Source organism: Vipera ursinii, assembly GCF_947247035.1.
Source record: "Vipera ursinii genome assembly, chromosome: 5".
NCBI classification, from domain to species: Eukaryota; Metazoa; Chordata; class Lepidosauria; order Squamata; family Viperidae; genus Vipera; species Vipera ursinii.
This window is the reverse complement of record NC_139518.1, coordinates 47,198,401-47,220,966: the sequence shown is the minus strand read 5'-3', so window position 1 is coordinate 47,220,966 and position 22,566 is coordinate 47,198,401. Positions and strand designations below refer to the sequence as shown.

Below are 22,566 nucleotides of genomic sequence, written 5' to 3'. Positions count from 1 at the left end.
GCTCTCTCTATCTGTACAGCAAAGGACCAGACTAGCACCATTTATCATAAAGACTATATTGCCCATTCTGAACTATGAAATTCTGCATTTATAGTGATGAGTGAAAGAACAGTCTTTGCTTCTAGATAACATCCTACTCTAATGCAGGAATTTATAAGAAACAAATGATGTTAACAGACACAATAACAATCAAAGTGCTGACGTATCTGGACAAAATTCCATGATTTTTTTCCCCATGCGTTTTTGAATGAAAAATATCATGAGGAAAACAATGGGGAAGCAGAGAATCTACAAATGTCACTTTGCCTGTTTGGTCAGGAAACACATATCTTTGCTGCTGTTACTGAATAAACACTCCATTATTAATATCTGAGCAAAGCTTTGGTTCTCAACAATGGTGTATTTTAAAACAAACGGATACAATAGTATAAATGGTTTAGAAGATATCTCTTTTTAAATGGCCTTTTCGGCAATCAGGAAAACTGCATTATTTTTTTTACTCATCTTTATAAGTGCTATTCCTCCTGAAGATATGGTAAACTCCCAAGACTTAATTGATCATAACTATATTTTCCTGATTAAATGGGCAAAGTGATTATCTTTTTCTTTATTTATTTTTATTTTAAAATCTTTGACAAATATTATTTTGTCTTGCATTTACTTCAACAACAGATACATTAAAATATTACTTTGTACAGTATCTTTTGTTTAGGAAGGCCTTCAAAATCAAACACAAAGCCCAAACTCTATAATCAACCTAAATACTTCAAAGGTAGAACTGTCAACACTATTATACACATAATATAACTCAACTACAATGTCAAAAATAATTACACTGTACATTTTCTGATATGAGATGTGATATAAACTACCAGCAATTTGTTTTCTATATATATATATATTTGTGCATATGAAGAAGATCATTCAAATATAAAATTGGAAATGATAAGACTCAGAAAACAATGGAGGACATTTCAACTTACCATTACAATCTGAATGAAAGAATGTTGCTATTTACTAACCATTTTTAACTAATTTTAAAAGGAGAGTCTAATATATGCTGCATGATTAAAACACTTGACAAATTCTATTTTGCAATAAAATAAATGCAGCAGCTGAAGAGGACACACAACTGCCAAGTCAAGTGAACCATTATGGGTAGTCCTTGTTTAGCAACTACAACTGGGACTGGCAACTTAGTCATTAAATGATTTGGTCACTAAGTAGAAAATCACTTGACTACAATTGTGCTTATGAGTTTAGTTCAGCTTTCCTTTCCCACATTCCTTTCCCCTTTGGAATGCTTACCCTGGGATAATCAACAAGAAAGGAATTAATGTTTCATTTACATTCATTTGAGAGGAAGGGATTAAGAGAGTAAAAACTCACATGATGGGGAATACACATTGAAAAGAATACACCAATGCCTGTTTGCCTAATATGCTTTTTTCTCCAAACCCTAGGCTTATTAGGAGGGTAACAAAAACAGAAAGTATGAAAGTGATTAAAATCTTGTCAGTTGCAGGCAGCAGCTGCAAGCTAGCTAATTAACATGTTAATTGTTAACTTGAGAAAAGCAGTTTAGAAAGAGATTGCTTGTTTAAGTAATCCAGTGATGGCGAACCTTCTAGAGACTGAGTGCCCAAACTGCAATCCAAAACCCACTTATGTATCGTTGGGTGCCAGATGGGCGTGGCCCATTGGGTGGGCGTGGCCCATTGGATGGGTGTGGCCCATTGGATGGGCATGGCTGCGGTGCTAATGGCAGACTGGGTGGGACTAAAAAGTTCAATCAATCAATTCCAACTTTGCGAGATCTTTTTTTTCCCCGCGAGAAGTTGAAATTGATTGATTGATTGAACCTTTTTTCTTTTTTTGCACACGGCGGCGGAGGCCTAAAGCGAAAAGGTTTTATAAAACCCAGCTGAAGGCCTAGGACTGGGGTGATGGCATGCATGAGGGCTATGTGTGCCACCTGTGGTCCCCACCATGGAAGTAATCTCTCCACTCTATGAGGGGGAAAAGATAGGAAAAGAAAGAAGTGCCAGGGAGAGAACATCATGCACTAACAGACTTAATGGTAAACATATGACTGAAAGAGAGACATTTTATATTTATATTCCATCTTTATTATTTTTTACAAATAAGTCAAGGTGGTGAACATATCCAACACACCTTCCTCTTCCTATTTTCCCCATAACAATAACCCTCTGAAGTGGGTTGAGCTGAGTGACTGACTGGCTTTCATAGGTAAGATGGGACTTTAACTCATGGTCCCCTGTGAAGGTCATACATTAGCACCTTAGCCATAAAGTTATTTTTTCAGTATTATTGAACATTTGAACAGTCACGGCATGACTGTTAAGAAAAATCAGTAAGTGATTGTTGATCAGATATTACTAACCTCTGATGAGAAACTAATTAAGAAAATGTATAACTTGAATTTGAAAATGGAAAACAAACAAGTAAAAGAAACAATGATAACGTGGGCAAAGAATTTTGGATACAATATAAATTTAGAGAAATGGCAAAACTTATGGGAAAGAAATTATAAATTGACAATGTCAACCTCTTACAAAGAAAATTTGTATAAAATGTTTTATACATGGCACTTGCCACCAGCGAGACTAGCAAAAATGTTTAAAAATATGTCAGACAGATGTTGGAAATGTAATCACAACTCAGGTACCTATTATCATGTATGGTGGACATGTGTTAAAGCAAAGAGATATTGGACAAATATATATACCTGGCTAGAAAAGATGTTGGGAAAACATGTAGATTTTAAACCTTAACTTTTAAAACTAGTTATACTACCAGAAAAGCTTGACAAATGAAGTATATACTTGATTTTACATGTGATAAGAGCTGCAAGAATCATATTCGTACAATATTGGAAAAATGAAGAAATACCACCAGAGGAAGAAATAATTAAAAAAATACTAGATTGTGTAGAAATGGAGAGTCTTACTCTGAGGAAAGAATATTTTCAAACGTGGGACTTATTTTATCAATGGCTGGAGAAAAGAATAAGGGATTAGGAATAGAGTTTGTATTAGTTAATGATAGTGAATGATAACACTGGAAGTTTTTAAGAAGAGACTGGACAGCCTTTTGTCTGAAATGGTATAAGGTTTCCTGCCTGAGCAGGGGGTTGGACTAGATGACCTCCAAGGTCCCTTCCAACTTTATTGTTATTGTTATTATTATTATATACTCAGACAACACGTTTGTTGAATAAGTACTTTTGAATTGTATTAAAAAATCAATAAAAACTTTTTTTAAAAAAAAATGGAAAAAAAAGTGAGGTCTGCCTGTAATTCTTGTTTGTCATATTGGGGAAAATAATGAATAAGGGACAAAGGATAGTAAACAGTGAACCCTGGGCAGCATTAAGCCAGAGGGAAATCCGATGAAATGTGTAGCAATTATTGTTTATCTGTATATAGAGATAAAGATGTAACTGAATTATCTTAATAGCAGGTTTCCTCTCAAGCACATATTAGTATAATTGTATATGGATGTTCTTTTTAAGCATCTTAAAAGTTATACAGAATTATATTTTTGTTTTTGACAATGACTTAATTTGTTCCCTTCATATATACATATATCCCCAAAAGTAGACTTTAGTACATAAATATCAATGCTAAAATGGCTAACTTTCAAAGGTGCCAACGGCTTCTGCTGCTTTCTATGCAATAACTTTCAGTTAGGTATTGCAGAAAACTGCATTGTCTTATAGCCCATGATCTTATAGCCCATTGCATGAAATGAATATCTTCAGTCCTCTTTCTTTCACCCTGTATGTTCTAAGATCCTAAGGCTATCCACTGGTGAAGAATGTAAACCCGCTATTTTTCAACTGCAAGTTTCCCTTCCTTACAAGTGATCCTACTTTCCGTGAACTATAAAACCTGCCGTGTGAAGTAGAAATTATTCTCCTTTGCACAATCAGTCTTAATCAAGCTAAGTTAGTTAGGCACAAAAGCTAAGATGCTTAGTGAACAAGAAAAATAAAAACTTAAAACTGTTGTTTCTTTTAAAATCAAAAATATAGGCTGTTTAGAGTTATTAAAGTTAGAAAGACATTCTAGAATCAAGCCTTTTTTTAAAAAAAGCTTCTTATAGCATCTACAAGAAAATAGGAAGCTTTGCTTGACACGCAGGAAATGATGTATATAAAGTCACAAATTCTGGGAAAGCCATTAAATGTGAAATGTTTACCTCCAGATCTCCTTACTGGAACAGGCCTAGTGCACAATACGTTAAATCATTTCTAAACCTGTTTAAGCAAAGAGAAAAGGAGTATATAATGGGACTAGTAATGGCAAGAATGGAATGTGTTTGTTACCATATTTCCATTTCCGTAAATGGCTAAGGAGATTTGTGGAGGTGACACAAAATCCCAACACATCTCATTCTGCAAATCATTATGAATTACTAGTATTACCAGCAGAATCATAAAATTACAGGGCTGGAAGGTGACATTTAGACCATCAAACCCAACCCTGCTCAATGAAGAAATCCAAATTAAAGAGAACCATCAGACAGATGGTTTTCTAGTGTCTGCTTGAACGTAATTGAATAAAGAAAACCTTATCACTCTTTGGATAAATGACATTATTAATAAATTGTTTTTACTATTTTTTTTAAAAAGCAATCAAAATCTCTTTCTGTAAGCCAAATCCATTATTCTGGATCCTACATTTTGAATGATAGTGTATAGATCTTGACTTTCTATGTGAATCACTCCTTAAGGTGTATCTCTCCTCTTCTTTTCTCAAGAGTAATTATACCCATCTCTTAAAGCCTATATTTCTAATCCTCTAATTATTTTTACTGCCCTTTTATGAACTTGTTCTAATTTCTCTGAAATTTTCTTAAACTGTGATATGAAAAATGGACATAGTAATCAAAGTGAAAATATTATTTACCTGTAATTCAAAATGAGAAGATACAGCCTTTTTTGCAGTCATGTCACCTGCTGACTTATACTCAATTTGCAATTAATTAGTATTCTAATATATATACATACATACACATCAGTATTCTAATATATTTTTCACTTTTACCATTACTAAACCAGGTACTCCTTTGATAATGGCGCATTTGTTTCCCAATGGACTCTGCATGGTTTACATTTTTTAATTGATTGTAGTTTAGTTCCTAGCCTCTTGAACAAGCTTTTTACCTGGCTAATATTCTGTCCTGATGAGCACACTGTTGTTCTATCTTCTGAAGACAGAAGCCACCTTCTTTGCATTTCCGTGCTTTTTTCAGTTGAACAACACATACTAATTTATAATTGTAATTAGAATTATCAATGCTCCCTTATGGGGTCACTGTTGATAAATAAAATATCTCAAGGGCTTTATAAAATTCAGGCCTACTTTGTAACAGCCCAGTTAACTCCATTCAGCTGTGTACCAAATAACTGTTTAGAAATAGGACAAGGGCTATTAGTAGCCAAGACATGGTTAATTATGAAAATTCTTTATTCCCCTTTAGGATTACTTTCTTAACTCAATGCTTCATTTATTGGTTCCTTGTTTAACTGTTTTGTGTGTGGGGAGAGAGGATGTCTCTGTGTCAGTGTTGACTCCTGAGATTGCCTGGACAAGTCCCTACAGTTTTCTTGGCAAGATTACAGAAATAGTTTGCTGTTGCCTCATTCCTAGGATTTAGAAGTATCTGGCCCAAGGTCCACAAGATGGCTTCATGCCTAAGGTTGGGCTAGAACTCATATTCTCCCAGTTTCTAGCCTGGTAACTTTACTACTACACCAAACTGGCTCTGGTTTAAACTAGAGCAGGGGTGTCAAACTCGCAACGTCACGTGTTGCAATGTATCACAAGTTTTTTTCCATTGCCGGCAATGGGGTGGGCGCGGTTTCGTCATGATACATCCGGCCCATGGGCCGGCAGTTTGATACCCCTGAACTACAGCATGTCAGAAAATTAGTCAAATAGGTTTCTCTCCAGATCATTTATTTTTTTAATGGGGCATATTTCAGCTTTTTTTTTACTTAGGCAAAAACTCTGGGATATAAGCTCAAAGGACTTGATTAGTAAAGCTAACTCATCCTATTCTCCACTTCATTTAGGCATCTATCAAAATAACCAATCTGATCTACCAATCTACACCATAATACTTATCAGATCACTTTTGCAAAACTACAATTAAATGCCTTTCTATCTCAGGTTCCGTTAGGAACATTCCAGATGATACCCTTTGCACAAAAATTCAGACCTCAAAATTACTCAGAAGTAGAGTCTATGGAGCACGTATCTTTGGTTTGTGGACTGCACCATGGTCTGAAAGACACCATTATTTCCCTTTTATTGATTTTTCAATGAGTCAAACCAAACCACGTATAAGTAAATTTTCTTTTCTATAATAATGTGACTCTGGGAGTAGACAATTTTTTCCCCTGCCATAATTAGAGACATAGGAAGACACTATTTGCTGAATGACTTGTTTTTCTTATGTCAAAATGTATGCTGTTTTCTTTGTTATTTTGTTTGCTGTTTGACTATAATAAACTTACATTCGTTACTGCTTTGATATATTGCCATATCTTTACTGTAGTAAAGTTTGACATTCTGCCTTCCACAATGCTCTTTGATACATTTCATAACCAAACATGAGTTATTTAATGCTTTATTGCTAATTTTATAGGATTGGAAAATCCTGCCAATTTACCCTATTCTTAAGAGAATTTCAAGCAAGAAACTTGATTACAACCTATGTTATCTATTAATATTAAACATCCCAATCTCTAGGGTTACTAAATATTGTACTTTTCTATCACCACTCACTGCACTGCAAAATATTATCACAGTTTTATTATAATCTATCACACTGCACTTCTACTTTATCTTAGTTATAAGCTGGTTTATCATTTATTATCTCAGTTTATATGACTCTTCATATAAAACCCTTCAGTCCACAGACTCAGCAATTAATCTTTCATTAGAGTAATTCGGTTTCAAAAATGCAAAGACAAAGATAACTCAAAGATAATTAACAATAATAAAATTATTTTGTCTTACATTATATTTAGGTATATTATAGTACAGGAGTCTACTTTTTGAATTCTAATTCAGTCATTCTTCCGCCTATATCTGCTCAGAGCAGTACAAAATGTATGCATGTTTTCTGTTGATAAACAGCTTTTGATTGGAGTCCTCAGTCAGCATAATTAATAACATCTTGACTAGAAATTCAAAAAGTTATAGTTCAACAGGTTGAAAAAGACATGATTAAAGTAAAAATCATGTCAGGGTATCTTTAAGTTCTTGAGAAGAACAAAGATTCCACAATGATAAAGCTGAAATAACTCCTACATAACAGCATCTTTTTGAGATGTGAAAATTATCTAAACTATTGCCTTCTTTTATAAGAACCAATTAATCAATGAATATCATCAAACTCATATTTCTATTACGACATCTTTAAGGAGGATGAATATCAGAAGGAAGCTTGATCTGTTTTAAAAATATCTGGAGAACATTCATGGTAAAACGAAGTATAAATCCCAATAAGTAAATACGTGCTCTCTATAAGACTTGTACTTATTAAAATTAATGAATGTAAGTCACATATTAATGGCTCACTGATGCAGGATATGTATTGAATAGAAAAAGTCCCTAATTCAATCTCAAGTAGTGATTAATGAGACAAACCTCTGCTTGAAACCCAAGTTACTACTACGTCAGAAGAGATCACGCTGAGCTAAATAAATGAATTATCTGACCTCCTGTAAGACAGATTTTTATATTTCATAGCATTGAAGCTACTTTGTAGTGCTTAGCTTGTTATTCTTGTGTCAAGCTTTTAATATATATAATGATTTTATTTATAGAGAGCATAGAATTGACGGGTTTCAAACCACTGATGCATGCCAAGAATATTTGGTGGAAAATGTTTTTACCGGATTGATTAAGTAAAAGTTACCAAGCAGTTTGGTGATTTAGGAAGAACACTGGGGACAATGAATTACTGAATTTTGCTCCAACCTAATTTAGGCTGCTTTGAATCACGAAGAATGAGTGGAATAAGAATGGATTCCAGGTCTCTTGATTGAGACATGTGTTGAGTTCTTCTCCCATTCAGCAGGGCTTATCATAACACAGACAATGAAATGCAGTTTTCTTCAGTTCTACCTAAATTAAAGACCAGCATTGTCAAGAGATGTATAAAACCTTACCTTTTCAAGAAGAGAGCACCTAGAGCCAACAATTTCAGACTATCCTTTAACTATTATGAAAAATCCCTGGTGCTATATGTGCTAATTCCAATAAAGCTACGAACACATAACCAGAACATGGACCTACTGTTGTACTTGAAAATTCAGTTTCACAGAAAATAAACCAAAGACATTCTAGTCAAAAATATAAGCAGGCCATTACCTGTAGGCAACATTAAAAATATGAAATACTTATAGAAGGTTTGATTGTGACATCTAGAGAAGCTAAGAACAAAAGGACTTAAAGTAAAAAAATAAATTTAACTTTGGAAACCATGTTAAATCAGAAATAGCTGCACAATAAAGTTTCTTATTATTCTTTTAAAATTAGGTAGAGATTATATATTTAAATTCTCAGCTTTTGGAAGTGTATCTGGAAAAAAAAAGCTTAGGAATATATGGGCCTTGTGAGCCACATACACCATAATTCAAATAATTCCTCACAAGACTGTTTGCTGAGTCTGCTACTTTATTCTGTGTTTTAGTTCTACTTCCTGTCTTGATTAGTTACCCTGGGAAATGCAAGAAGTCACAACAGAAGGAATTTACAAAAGATGCAACAACATATTCAGTGCACAGGATTCCCAAGATTTAATCAAATACAAAACAAAAGATAGAAATATGTAGTAATAGTGTGTTTTGTGGAACCATAACTAGTTTTCTAGAAAACTGTTTAAAAATTCTGCCATTGTTTCTTCTAAGGGAAGAAGGAAGAATTCTGCATATTCTTTAAAATAAGCCTCTTCATGCTAACCTAAAGATATTTTGCAATGCTACTTGTTTTGGCTTTCTTTTTGAGTTTTTAACAGGTTCAAATATTGTAGCATTGCCTTTTCAATTGCTGGACACTGTTTGAAAACAACAGTAATTACAAAGACAACTGCATTGCAGTGGTGGGAAAAAGAATTAGAGGATACAGAGTTTCTAAAATGTTCTGGGATTTGGGAAGAGAAAATTGCTGTTTACACAGAGAAGAGTATTAAAAACTGCCATGTCTTTTTGGCTTAAAATTCCACTTTCTAAATACTTAAAAAATGTTAAGACTTCAAAAGCATTCTTGGCCTAAAATAATACAGCAAAAAACCCCAAAAAAAGATTAGTAAGAACTTAAAGCATCTGAAACAAAAAGGGAGAAATAGGTTCTTATTCATAAATAAAAAATATAAAAATAAAATACCTGTAACCAGGGTCCATGTGCTGCATATGGATGCTCCTCTGTAGCAAAGGCCCCTTCAACTCCTGTAGATACAAAAGTGATTGCTGTATCTCCTGTAATACTTTTGTATGTAAAGTGCCGACCATGTAATAATCTGCCTCTGAAAAAATAAAACAAAAAAATGACTTTCAAATCAATATGGTTTTCCCCAAGTAGCATTCTGTCACATCACATACTCAATACATATAATATTTTAGGCCCATAATTTTAAAGTTCAAGATAAAAAAATGAAATAGAGATGAAGGAAAGAAAACAACTATAACTTGACTACAGTAATTACAACTCCAGTGGATTGGGTAAAAAAAGAAAATTCATCGAAGTTCCAATATAAACAAACTGCAAACTCAACGACTTGTATCATAGAACAAGCCACTTTCACAGTACAATGACTGATGAAATGAAAGAGATGCAGTTAAATGAAAGGAATTCTATATCTCGCCTATATTTTTCTCTTCCAGACACATTCCATCTAAATATATGTTTTTTCATAAACAAAAAGGTATTTGAATAGCAAATTAAGATAATATATGCGTGCTGGAAGATTTCCCAAGGTTACCAGGAAAACTCTATTTTAGAATTCAAGTAAAAATATATAATAATCTAATTATACAGCAAAATACAAGATTGCATTGTGGTAAGATTATACAGCATAATATAATATGCTAGAATTATAACCATCAGTTCAGACACTTGAGACTTGACATATTAAGAGTTAACCAAAGCCTTGAAATGCAGATAGTCCTCAGGTTACGATGGCAATTAGGACCAGATGCTGTCACTAAGCAATGTGGTATAAAGTATGATGAAGTTAACATCAATTACCAATGACAATCCAGACAGTCCCGCTTGCTCTCTTAACCACAAAATACACACTAAGAGGCCCTGCGCAGGCCACACACAAGTTGGAATGGGGGAGGGGCTAAGGTGTAAGTGCAGGGAGGCCATAGGAAGGAGGGTGTGGGTTGTGCAAAACAAAGCGTCTTGTCCTTTCAAAGACTTTATACAGGCATTTCAAGGTCTTCCCATTGTTTGAATATGTGTGCTTTCAGAGAAGATATCTGCACTGGAATTACTATTTTAGTAAAGCAATGTCTCTTGAAGGATCACGCCAAATCTCTGAGATACAGCGCTTTCATGTTTTGAACAAGGGCACATTGCTCATTTCATGCAGTGCCTTCTGAATGGCACTCAACCCCAATGGGCATATAATATTACATGGTTAAATACTTTGTAAACATATTCAGTTTAGCCTTCTAAGTCTGTTTGAAGAGACCTCAGTACTGTGGGGACAACAGAATAGCCCTTACAGCCCCTCATATGAAAACTAACCTTCTACTCACCTTAAACAAAGTGGAATTAATGCTCCTGATTCCTGGTTGAATTTTAGATGCACACTCTCCAGCTGTCTTGTACGAATCAGTTCATGAGGAATAATTGCCGCTGAGCTGTCACTTTCTAAACTGTCCTTACGACTCCTAAATCAAAGAAGGTATTGGATTTTATCCCACCTTTGAAATATATTTTTGGTTAACTCAAGGTGGAGAATACACCTAATATTCCTGCCCCTTATTTTCACCACCATTACCACCATCACCATCTGATGAGGTGCAATGAGTAGAGAGAGAGTGATTCGCCCAAAGTCACTCACCCTCTCATGTCTAAGGGAGGCCTAGAACTCTCAGTCTCCTGCCTTTTAGTTCAGAGCCTTAACCACTATACCAGGGGTAGGCAACCTTGGCTCTTTTATGACTCATGGACTTGCATAGCTGGCTCAGGAATTCTGGGAGTTGAAGTCCATGAGTCATAAAAGAGCCGAGGTTGCCTACCCCTGCACTATACCAAACTGGCATTGTAAATCCTTAGGCAGAGAATTACTGGAGCAATATTTAGGTTGTAAAACTTACAAAATATATATGTGGCCTTTACATCAGATCTGTGTGTAGAGTCCCCTTTGCTGAGATTTTGCCAACTTGTTTTATTTTGTATATAATAATTTTATTATTATTAATTATCTGTGACTTCAGTTCTGCCCTGGGTGGATTTTATCCTTGCACTACCTGGCTGGTGAAAGCAGCAAGAATACTGACAGCTGGATCTGGGGTGTACTTAATACTTCATAGGAAAGCTGCACTTTTGATATACCTGAAACTTGTGCTTAAATAAAAAATTTTTTAAAAACCCACAGTCCAATCCATTCTAGCCAACGGAAGTAACAATTTATTTAAGTCAGACTTAATTGAGATTTCTACATAATAGTATTAGTAAAAAGGAGTCTCGACTGAATTTTCTTAATGGTTAATGTTATCCTATATGGTTAAGTGGTTATGGTTAACATTCAGAACAAATGTTGCCTAGAAGTAAGGTTATGAACAAACGCTTGGGATGCCTGAATCTACAGAATATCTTTAGCACTGAGAGTACACCAAGTACAGTATAAAAATTGTTTGTAATTTCAGGAGCCAGTATTAAATCATTACGTTTTGTCACATATTTTATCAAGATATATAGTTATACTGATATCCCAATATTCTGAATTTCTGCCAAACAAATTATTGGCTTAAGATGTTTACATTAATAATTCTTTGGAACAAACTACAAACTAATTCTAACTTTAAAAATAAATGAATCTATTATTAGACCTTTGTTTCCAATTCAGTATTTTGCTTGCACTTTACTCTGAATGTTATTCTGCCTAATTTCTTCACTTTGACCACATTCTATTGAATTTTACCTCTGACCAGATAATGGTCCTGGGACAAGTTTTCCTAAAACCGATCTTTCATTAAAACCTGTTAGATCCAGCGGCTGACATCAGGAGATTTCTGTTTATAGAGGTTTTTCCATTTTCCATTTTCTTTGTATTTGAAATGAAGGCCTTCTCTTTGCCTTGCCAGTTCTTAAGAATGAAGGGTATTGGCAGGGCCACCCACATATAAGATTTTCAATAACCTACACTAAGCTGAATAAAGAATCAAGTATTCTTTCTTTCTGCTTGAATGAAAACCATGCACAGTCCTGGGGAAGAAGACAACCTAGTTGAGGGGGTGATGGAATTTCTAACACTTTAGGTAAAATCTGGGGGAGCCTAAGAACTTATTACTGCAGCTTTTTCTCTCTGCAAATGTACCTTTGAAAGCAGGAGCTTACTACAGGTTTTATATCTGGTGTTTTCAGTTTTATTTCTACTTATTTTTGTTACATTCATTTTTAGGATTATCATCTCTTACCCTGATTTCACACATACTCTTAACCAGATCTACTTAACAATTTTTTTTCAGGTTTTCATTAACTAATATATTTTAAAAACTGCCACATAAAATTCTCCACTCAACCAACACAAATAATTCATGGATTCTCAGCTTATATCCATACAGAAATGAATAAAACCTGACAAGAGCCATGACTTCTGTATTAGGAAAGAGAAGATGCATTTAAATGAGAGCAATATGCCGGAAATGCCCCAGCATGAGACTGCATATCTAACATTTTGTGGAACTGGAAGGAATCTGAGATTAAAGCTCATTCTGAATGATTGAAGGATTGTGGGAGGCATAAGTGTGGGCAGTTGTCAGATTAATTCTTCAAATGATTAAAATCTTTTGTAGTCAATGTTTGAAGTCTGTTCATTTTTAATGAGTGTAATGCAGCAGTTACCAAGGTGACTTTTGCTGACTTTCAACTATTTCTTCCTTCTGTTTTCTGTTCTTACTATCAGACTGAATTGGTTTCTACATCTTGTGAATTAAGATGAACAACAACACTGTTAGCTGTATTGCTATATTAAACTTCAGTTCTGGATTTGGGTAGCAGAAGCGAAGCTAATAATCTGCAGGAAAAGCACATCTCTACAGTTGCTAAGAAAGCAATAGAAGTCATAGTCACATAAACAAATTTGCAATCATCTTTGGTCTTCCTGCAATATTAGAGAGAGATGTTATAAACTATGTCATTTGAAGGCAGTCAATATCAATTCTACAGGAAAAAAAGTCAACAAATGCTTGCTACACAGGTTCACTACCCTTCACTTTTTCTGCAAACCAGAATTTTAATCTGAGAGACCAAAGTTTCAATAAATGTTTATAGCCCAAGTAAAGGAGAAACTAAGATTTGCTATGATGTGCATTGTTTAAGAGATTAAAGCTTTCTAATAAAATAACAAACTAGGGTAATTATCCTTAAATGCTATTTTTCTGAGATCTACTATCTGGAGCATTTGATTCAGAGACAGAGAAGTGGACGTGCACAAATGCAATATTCCACTGCTACCTGTTACTTACATTAAAAGTTCTAAAAAGTAAATTAAAGTTACTTAGCTCAAGAATCTTCGTGACTCACTGTGCTATATTTTAACAGACAATTAATATAATATCAGAAAACACTGACACCAAAAATCAGCGCTGATTGGGTAATGCTGAAAAAATGATATAGTTGCAATGCTGCACTTGCATTTAAACACTTCCTTTGTTGTATACACTTTAACCTGGACAAAAAATAATGATACCATAATTTGTTTACTTTTACAACAGAGGACCGATAACTAAAGTTAGAGATAAGAAGTTACAGAAGAGATATAAAATGCTAAAGTTATACTATAGCATACTGTCTGTTTTAAAATAGCTTTTACTCTGTAAGGTTTCAGCCAGCTCTTCTTCCAAGGAGAACAATCTATGACTATTAGCCCAGGCATCATGTTCTAAACACAACCGGTTCGCTCTGCATTACGTAACTTCTGAGAGCACCCAGTCCCTACAGGGCTAGCACGGCGGAGGCGGGGACGACCGGGAGTTATCTTACCGGAGCAAGGACGACATGGGGCTCTTGCATCGTGTATCATCTTTGGACTGCTCTTGCAGTGACGCCGGTGATTCAGACTATTTTTATTCTGGCCTGCCTACCCTCCTTGCCTTGGACATACTTTTTACCATCTGCCTGCCTACCCTCTCCCCTCTCCCTTTGGACTTTCGACATACCTGGGTATCGGCCACGGTGGGAGAGTGGCTGGACTTCTCCATTTGCAACCTCATAGAGGTGGGAGCTCTATGGGGTTTGCCTACCCAGAGGATACCTGGTCCACCCCCAGGAACGGAGTCTCAACCCGTTGTGAGAGAACGGGCTGCGGCCTGTCTTGGGGGCCACCCAACTGAGTGGCAGTGAAGTTGGGTGGGGATCCAGACTTCTGTCATGTTCAATCCTCCCATGGACAACTAAGGGATGCCTATCCTGGACTGTTTGGACTTTTTTATACTTATGCGGCAATATACGAGCACGCGTTTGTACGCCCTCAGGGGTGCCCCCCTCTCCTGGGTGCGACCCGCCTCCTTAAACGTTTATAACCTTGATGACGGGCCCGAGTTTTGGGTCTCTGAGAGATGGCTGGGCAGGGGCAGGGGCTGTCAATGTAAATCTAGAAAGCCTCTGATTATTTTTTTATCCAAATTTTTTATAGGGCTAGGGAGCGGGGTGGGAGATAGGGGTTGTTTGGCTATGGGGGGTGGCCGATCTACCATGGTTCAGACCAGCCTTGGGTCTGATAGCACGGGGGGAGAACGGGGTGGCGTTGTCGCCGGGGCTCATGAGCGGGTAGTGGGATTATCAATTCCCACGACGGGGAATGGCAGCAGGCGGATAGACAGGGGGCCGTATCGCTACCGGGAGGGCCGTCCCCGCTATTTGCAAGCGGTGAGGTGCTCCGACCCTCTGCTTCTTCCCCGAGATCCCGGGAGCGAGGATGTGCAGCCTCCTGAGCTCCGGCTGGTGTACCTGAATGCCAGGTCCGTGGTTAATAAAGCTCCCCTCGTTAGGGATTTAGTTGAGGGTGAGCATGCGGACCTGGCTTGCATCACGGAGACTTGGTTGGGCCCAGAGGGTGGGGTCCCTTTGGTTGACCTCTGCCCACCAGGCTTCCGGGTGCTACACCGGCCACGAGCTCATGGTAGGGGTGGGGGAGTGGCGGTTACCATTAGGGAGACCTTATGCCCGCGGGAGACCACCGTTTCTCAGATAGTCGGGTGTGAGTCTCTCTTTATGAGATTTGGTCCTGGGGCGCAGTTGGGCTTGCTGCTGGTGTACATTTCGCCTAGTCGCACAGCGGCAGCCCTGCCCGAGCTGCTCGATATCCTCTCGGGTTTGGTGGTTGAGTTTCCCAAACTTATAGTTTTGGGAGACTTCAATCTACCATCCCTGGGAGGTTCATCTGAGCTAGCTCGGGAGTTCATGGCTTCCATGGCGGCCATGGACCTGACGCAAGTAATTTCAGAGCCAACTCATGAGGGAGGCCACACCCTTGACCTGATTTTTTTATCTAGACAGTGGTTGGATGATCTAGGTGGGGGCTCTCCATTTATTATGCCCCTGTCATGGACCGATCATCATCTCCTGCGGCTGGTCTTCTGTTTTGCCACCCCCCGCCGTGGGGGTACGGAGCCAATTAGATGGTACCGCCCCAGACGCTTAATGGATCCTGATAGATTCCAAGCGGCGCTGGGGTCCCCACCTGCCTCCACTGCTCACAGCTTGGCGGATGCCTTAGTGGAAGCCTGGGAAAGGGCAGCCACTGAGGCACTTGACCGGGTTGTACCCTTGCGGCCCCTGACCCGGCGCAGATCCCAGCGAGCTCCATGGTTTTCCGTGGAGCTCCGGGAGATGAAGCGTCGGAAACGGGGCCTAGAGAGCTGCTGGAGGTCTAGCCGATCCGAACCCGACCGGTTGCGGTTAAGAACCTATATTAGGTCTTATCTCGCAGCGATGAGGGTGGCGAGGTGCAATTACTTCTCCACCCTCATCGCGTCCGCAGATAATCGCCCGGCCGCCTTGTTTAGGGTGACTCGCTCACTTCTTAATCAGGAGGTGAGGGAGGATCCCTTGCAGGGTCGTGCCGAGGAATTTAGTCAACATCTGTCAGATAAAATCGCTCGGATTTGGACCGGTTTGGACTCCAGCTGGGCAGAGTCAGGCGATCAGGACACGGGCGGTCTTGTCAATGTTACCTGGGAAGAGTTTGATTCTGTGACCCCTGATGAAGTGGACAGGATTATGGGGAGGCTGAGCTCCTCCACATGTTTGTTGGACCCGTGCCCTTCCTGGCTGGTTTATGCAGCTAGGGAGAGGACACGAGGCTGGCTCCAGGCGGTTATATCTGCTTCTTTGAGTGAGGGTTATTTCCCCACCGTCCTGAAGGAGGCAGTGGTGAGACCTCTCCTCAAGAAGCCTGCCTTGGACCCAGCTGTTTTGAACAACTTTCGTCCAGTCTCCAACCTTCGCTTTCTTGCGAAGGTTGTCGAGAGTGTGGTGGCGCATCAGCTCCCTCTGGTCCTGGATGAAGCGGATTATCTGGACCCCTACCAATCGGGTTTCAGGCCCGGGGACAGCACGGAGACGGCATTGGTCGCTCTGGTGAATGATCTCTGGAGGGCTCGGGATAGGGGATATTCCTCTGTCCTAGTCCTATTAGACCTCTCGGCGGCTTTCGATACCATCGACCATGGTATCTTGCTGCGGCGTCTCAGGGGATTGGGAGTGGGAGGCACAGTTCTTCAGTGATTCTCCTCCTATCTCCTGGGACGCTCGCAGTCGGTGTTGGCAGGGGGTCAGAGATCGGCCCCTAGGTCTCTCGTTTGTGGAGTTCCTCAGGGGTCGGTTCTCTTGCCTCTCCTGTTCAACATCTACATGAAACCGCTGGGTGAGATCATTCGTGGTTTTGGAGTTGGGTATCATCAATATGCCGATGATACCCAACTTTTCTTTTCGACCCCAAACCACCCCAGTGATGCCCTCGCTGTGATGTCCCGTTGCCTGGAGGCGGTTCGGGTCTGGATGGGGAGGAACAGACTTCAACTCAACCCTGACAAGACTGAGTGGCTGTACATTCCGGCATCCCGGGACATTCAAAATGTTCCATCTCTTTCTATGGGGGGTGAGCTCTTACCCCCCGTGGATAGGGCTCGCAACTTGGGAGTCCTCCTAGATTCACGGCTTACCCTGGAAGATCATATAGTGGCCGTGACTAGGGGGGCTTTCGCCCAGGTTCGCCTGGTGCGCCAGTTGCGGCCCTATCTGAACCGGGATGCCCTGTGTACGGTCACTCATGCGCTCGTGACCTCTCGCCTTGACTACTGTAATGCTCTCTACATGGGGCTTCCCTTGAAGACCACTCGGAGGCTCCAACTGGTACAGAATGCGGCCGCGAGAGTTGTCTTGGGAGTTTCCCGGTACTCCCATGTTACACCTTTGCTCCGCGAGCTGCATTGGTTACCAGTTGTCTTTTGGGTGAGGTTCAAGGTTTTGGTTACGATCTTTAAGTCCTTACATGGCATGGGTCCGGGATACCTCAGGGACCACCTGCTGCCGGCATCAACTCCCCTCCGCCCTGTGCGTTCCCACAGAGAGGGCCTCCTCAGGGTGCCGCCAGTCAGGGAATGCCGACTGGTGGCCCCCAGGGGGAGGGCCTTCTCTGTGGGCGCTCCGGCATTATGGAACCAACTGCCGGTGGAGCTCCGGACGGCATCAGACCTCCGAACTTTCCGTCGTGGCCTGAAGACCCACCTATTCGAAATAGCTGGTCTGGCCTGACGGGGGATTATGGGTTTTAATTGTTGTTTTAGATTTGTATTACTGTTTTTAACTGGGCATGGGTTTAATCTTTTTTAATTTTTGTATTGTCTTTTTTATATATGCCCTGTGAACCGCCCTGAGTCCCTACCAAGGAGAAGGGCGGTATACAAATTAAATAAAACTTGAAACTTGAAACTTGAGAGGAGGGAAAAGATTGTCTAGATATTTTCTAGTTTTATCAGCCTGAAAGTTCTTCTAAAGGTGAAAATACTTCCTCTTTTTTTTTTTTTACAAGATCTGGCTGCAATCCTTGGACACTCATAACATTATAAAAAGTGATGTGCAGAACCTAATGTAATGCTAATAAGTCAAACAGCCAGCTCTCTTTGTTAACATTGAGTATTTCAGAGTTTACTTGAAAACAACTATCCTTTGTCTACTTGTGAACAATATTATTGCTGTTCATATTGTTATTATTATTCATATTGTACAGAGGGCGAAGGAACATTTGAAAGTGAGAAATTAAAAAAAAACTTAAAATTGTTTGTTTACACACGCACACAAACACACATAAACTTTTATACCTAATGTACACAAAAGACCAAGTAACATGACCTAAATGCATTTACTTCCTATGTATCCCATATTACTAGTAATGAAGTGATGAGTTCCCTTTCATTGGTGAACTTGAAAAAAGGCTGGATCATTGGTTAGAGATAATATTTTGTTTATTTATTTATAAAATGTATTGGCTGCCCATTTTACCACATAAAAATCTCTTTCTCTCATTCTCTCTCTCCATCCATCCATCCATCCATCCATACATACATACATACATACATATGTTAAAACCATATTCTAAGGGATCCTGCACTGAGCAGAGATTAAATGACTTCTAAGGTCATTTCTGTTTTATGCTACTTTAATGATGCTTATCCAGTGGAGTAAATACCAAGCAGAGATTAGCATTCCCAAACCTAAGTATTTTTGCAGAAACTGAAATGTTCTTTATTTAGCCAGGTTTTCCACTGACTCTTTTCAACTGCCCTAATTATAAATAATTTGTTATTTGTGTTCCTTTGATTATTTAAGCCATTTTTACTCTTTTGTTTCATATTTTGGTATATACTATATATAACAAATACCACTTTGGTAGTTTCTAAATTTAATTTTCTAAATTAAAAGCAGTATAAAATGTTGCAAATCCATTGTTAATTAAATATATCTGAAGTATAGTACCAACAAACATTATATACAAAAAATAGCCTTTCCTTCCATTATTATCTTAAGAAAAACTCATTCTTTCTCACTTCAAGATTCATCTATAAGACTAAACTTACGGTGCTCTCTCACTGTTCAATCCATTCTGCCTCTGAGTATTAATTGGTGGCAAAATTGGCTTGCTGTTAATCTCTAGTCCCCTTCGTAGAGTTTCTCGAATTTGCTCTGTGTCTGAAAATTCAAAAATTTAAAAACACGGTTAAATGTAGGTGAGGTGATCTTTCAAACAATAGACTGGAATACTAAAACGAAGACCATATACTTCCTTTTTCATCTGTGTATCAAAAAACGTAGTTTCTTGCAACCAACTGGCAACTGATTTCTTTTCATTTAATATAAACAACAATCCCAAAACCTAAGCTTCGAGTAATATTTCAAATTATGATTTTTGGAAAACATTAGTCACAATGCACTGAATGAAGCATTACAGTATATAATAGCAATGTTGGTCCTCTGGCTTCACCCCTTTCCCTATGAATGAGAAAATGCTACAGAGTTAACACAAAGTCACAGGCATTGGTACACAAATTTTTCAATACTAAAACCTATGCTTGTAAAATATTACACCCTTTAACTACGGTATTTCCTAAATAAACAGTTTAGAACCAGTATTGTCTTTCTGCAAATAAAAGACTTCTTCAATTACAGAATGAAATTTCAGGAGACGCTGCAATGAGAGAAAAGGAGAAGAAAATTTCTGTGAATTTGCCCTGCATCAGAAACTCCCATGTTGTTTTCAAGAATTACCTCACTTTTTGACTGACAGCATGCACTATCGTGAAAATGATCTTACTTCATTTCTTATCAGCTAGTACTTATGGGCTTTATAATGTATAGTTCTATGACATTCTATCTGCATAGCCACAATGAAATCATGACAATAGAAAAACCCAGAGTTGACAAGGTGGCTTTGTGATCCCTGGTTTGCCTCATAAATTGCTAAAGAAAACTGTTTCTATGCCTCCTCCCAGATGCTTGCCCTTCTCTCTGCAAAAAGATTCAAAATGCAATTGGCCGGGAAACAGAGTTTGCCTCCTTCACTTGGGAGGAGGCAACTGCCTGTCAGCAAAAAGCTCCATTTTGGCTGCTAAGGAAAGGGGTATATAGGGAACCTCTGCATAAGTACTCAATAAGAGCCAGGGAAGAGATCATTATAGATGTTCTTCAGGGTAAATTGGGAGATAGTGAGTTTCAAATGAGGAATGGAAACTGACATATATGTTCAGTGAAAAGTAAAATGATGTGGGGGTGGGGTGGGATGGGGGTGGAGGCTTATCTATGAACACATATGCACAACCTTGCATCTGGAAAAATACTTGTTTTCACAGTACTGACAAAGTTTGTTGAAGACCCAACTTGAAATTTAATATATTCTTGAGCTGGAAATCGTTGCCTAGCTACAATACTGTTTATTTAAATATTTTTTTTAAAAAAATCCACATGCACAAGGTCTGAGTATATTAGGAAAGTGCCTGCCTTCTATTTTCACTTATACTGGGAAATAAATATTTTAACTTTTAGAATTGACGTCAAAAATTTGCTAGGTTTCTTGGTATGGTAGCCATATTACTAAGTAAGAGATGCAGGAATCTATATATATTTCCTCACAACCCTGTGACGTGGGTTGGGCTGAGAGAAAATAAACCTTAGACTGGTGTGATCAAAGTTTAACTTACCTTTTCCAGACAATCGTCGAGGATGTGTACCAATGCAAATACTTCTGCTGTCTTCATCATCCTCTGGTGGCCGGCTAAGGTCATCCCAGGCACATTTTGCACTGACACCACTTAGATTTGAGCCATCTGTTTCAATCCCTTTATCAACTCGGTCCTGCTTAAAAGGATCCCAAACAAGCAAGCATTTGAGAACATAGTTCTGTCATTACAGGATCTTTTAGATATATTTTATCAATACTAAGTGTCTGAGAAATTAAGAGCTACAATACTTATTTTCACTGCTCTAAAGACACAAAGGTTAGCCGCAAATCAATGCCGATGAATGCAATGGGCTTAAAATGCAGAACATACTGTGGCTCTGCCCAGTGTAATGTCACTTACACTGCCTCATGGGATTTTTTTCCCAGCCCTATCTGGAGGTATTGAAATTCAGTAGTTCTGCATGATGAAGCCTGTGCTCTATCACCAAGCAATGGCGGTATGTCTGAGTTGCCAGTTATCATTTGATGTCTTGAGTCATAGCATTTAATTCAAAACTACATTTCACGAAAGCGTAGCGTTGATTCAAAGGTTTAATGAATTCCAACCATTAATTCTCCCAGCATGCTTCACTTCCAAAATCAATAGCAGAAAGAGATATTCCTGCATCTCATGGAAACTACCAGTTCAAAAGATGAAGGAAACGATTTGTCTTCAGTTCTAACCTTCACCACCAGATGGTGCTGTTAAACTAACTCTTGGCTTTTAAAGTAAGTAGCAGTAACTGCAGCAATTTGATATGAAAACAGAAAGAAAAAAAAGTGATTCAATTTTCCTTTTTACATGTACAAACTGGTCTGCTTGAGAATATCACTGAAGAAACTGTCAGAAACTACACATCCACCAACTATGGTTATGATGTTTGTTATATTTTTTAGGGATTTAATTTAATCTTTTTTTAATTGTTCTTAATTTTTGTATCGATGTTTTATATACCCTGTAAACCGCCCTGAGTCCTACGGGAAAGGGCGGTATATAAATTCAATAAAATAAAATAAAATAAATACTGAAGGAAGACCTCACTCTGAAAAGACAGTTTCACATGCAATATTCCAATACAGTCAATGGTTACAAAGATCAGTTTCAGCATGCTAGTCTATTTCCAACCCAGGAGTGATGGGTTACATATAGTTTTTCAAAGCTTTTGAAATCCTTATAGTTATCATAAATCACATTGATTTCTAGAAAAAAAGGCAATGAACAGAAGCCTTTCCATTCATATCTCAATCCCCCAATTTCCCCCAAGCACACAAGGTATCAGGGAATCTGCACAAGATTGGGCCTTTTTGTTGAATCTGTTTTGTTTTTACTGCATGCCATCCAGAGTCATTTTGGAGTGGTGCAGTTTTACATATGTCAGAGATGGATGGAAGGAAGGAAGGAAGGAAGGAAGGAAGGAAGGAAGGAAGGAAGGAAGGAAGGAAGGAAGGAAACGATGCCTGTGACCCAGTTCAGTATCAACAGGGAAACTAATCTGAACTGAGCCATTTATTGACCATGGTTCCGAGGATTGGAAGCATGAAGACTCACAAGTCAAACATTGGTAGCAAAGTAAC

At 38.4% G+C, this 22,566-nt stretch overlaps 1 protein-coding gene across 1 annotated transcript in view; it reads right to left on the bottom strand.

Annotated features, from left to right (window-relative positions):
• Positions 1–22,566, bottom strand: part of SUFU (SUFU negative regulator of hedgehog signaling) — a 65,064-nt gene that overhangs the window by 7,813 nt on the left and 34,685 nt on the right. The window contains exons 7-10 of the mRNA XM_083363387.1: positions 20,972–21,128; positions 19,355–19,466; positions 10,805–10,939; positions 9,426–9,564 (exon numbers count right to left, since the gene is read on the bottom strand). Coding sequence (XP_083219513.1) covers positions 9,426–9,564; positions 10,805–10,939; positions 19,355–19,466; positions 20,972–21,128 — 543 coding nt within the window. The remainder of the gene's footprint in view (positions 1–9,425; positions 9,565–10,804; positions 10,940–19,354; positions 19,467–20,971; positions 21,129–22,566) is intronic.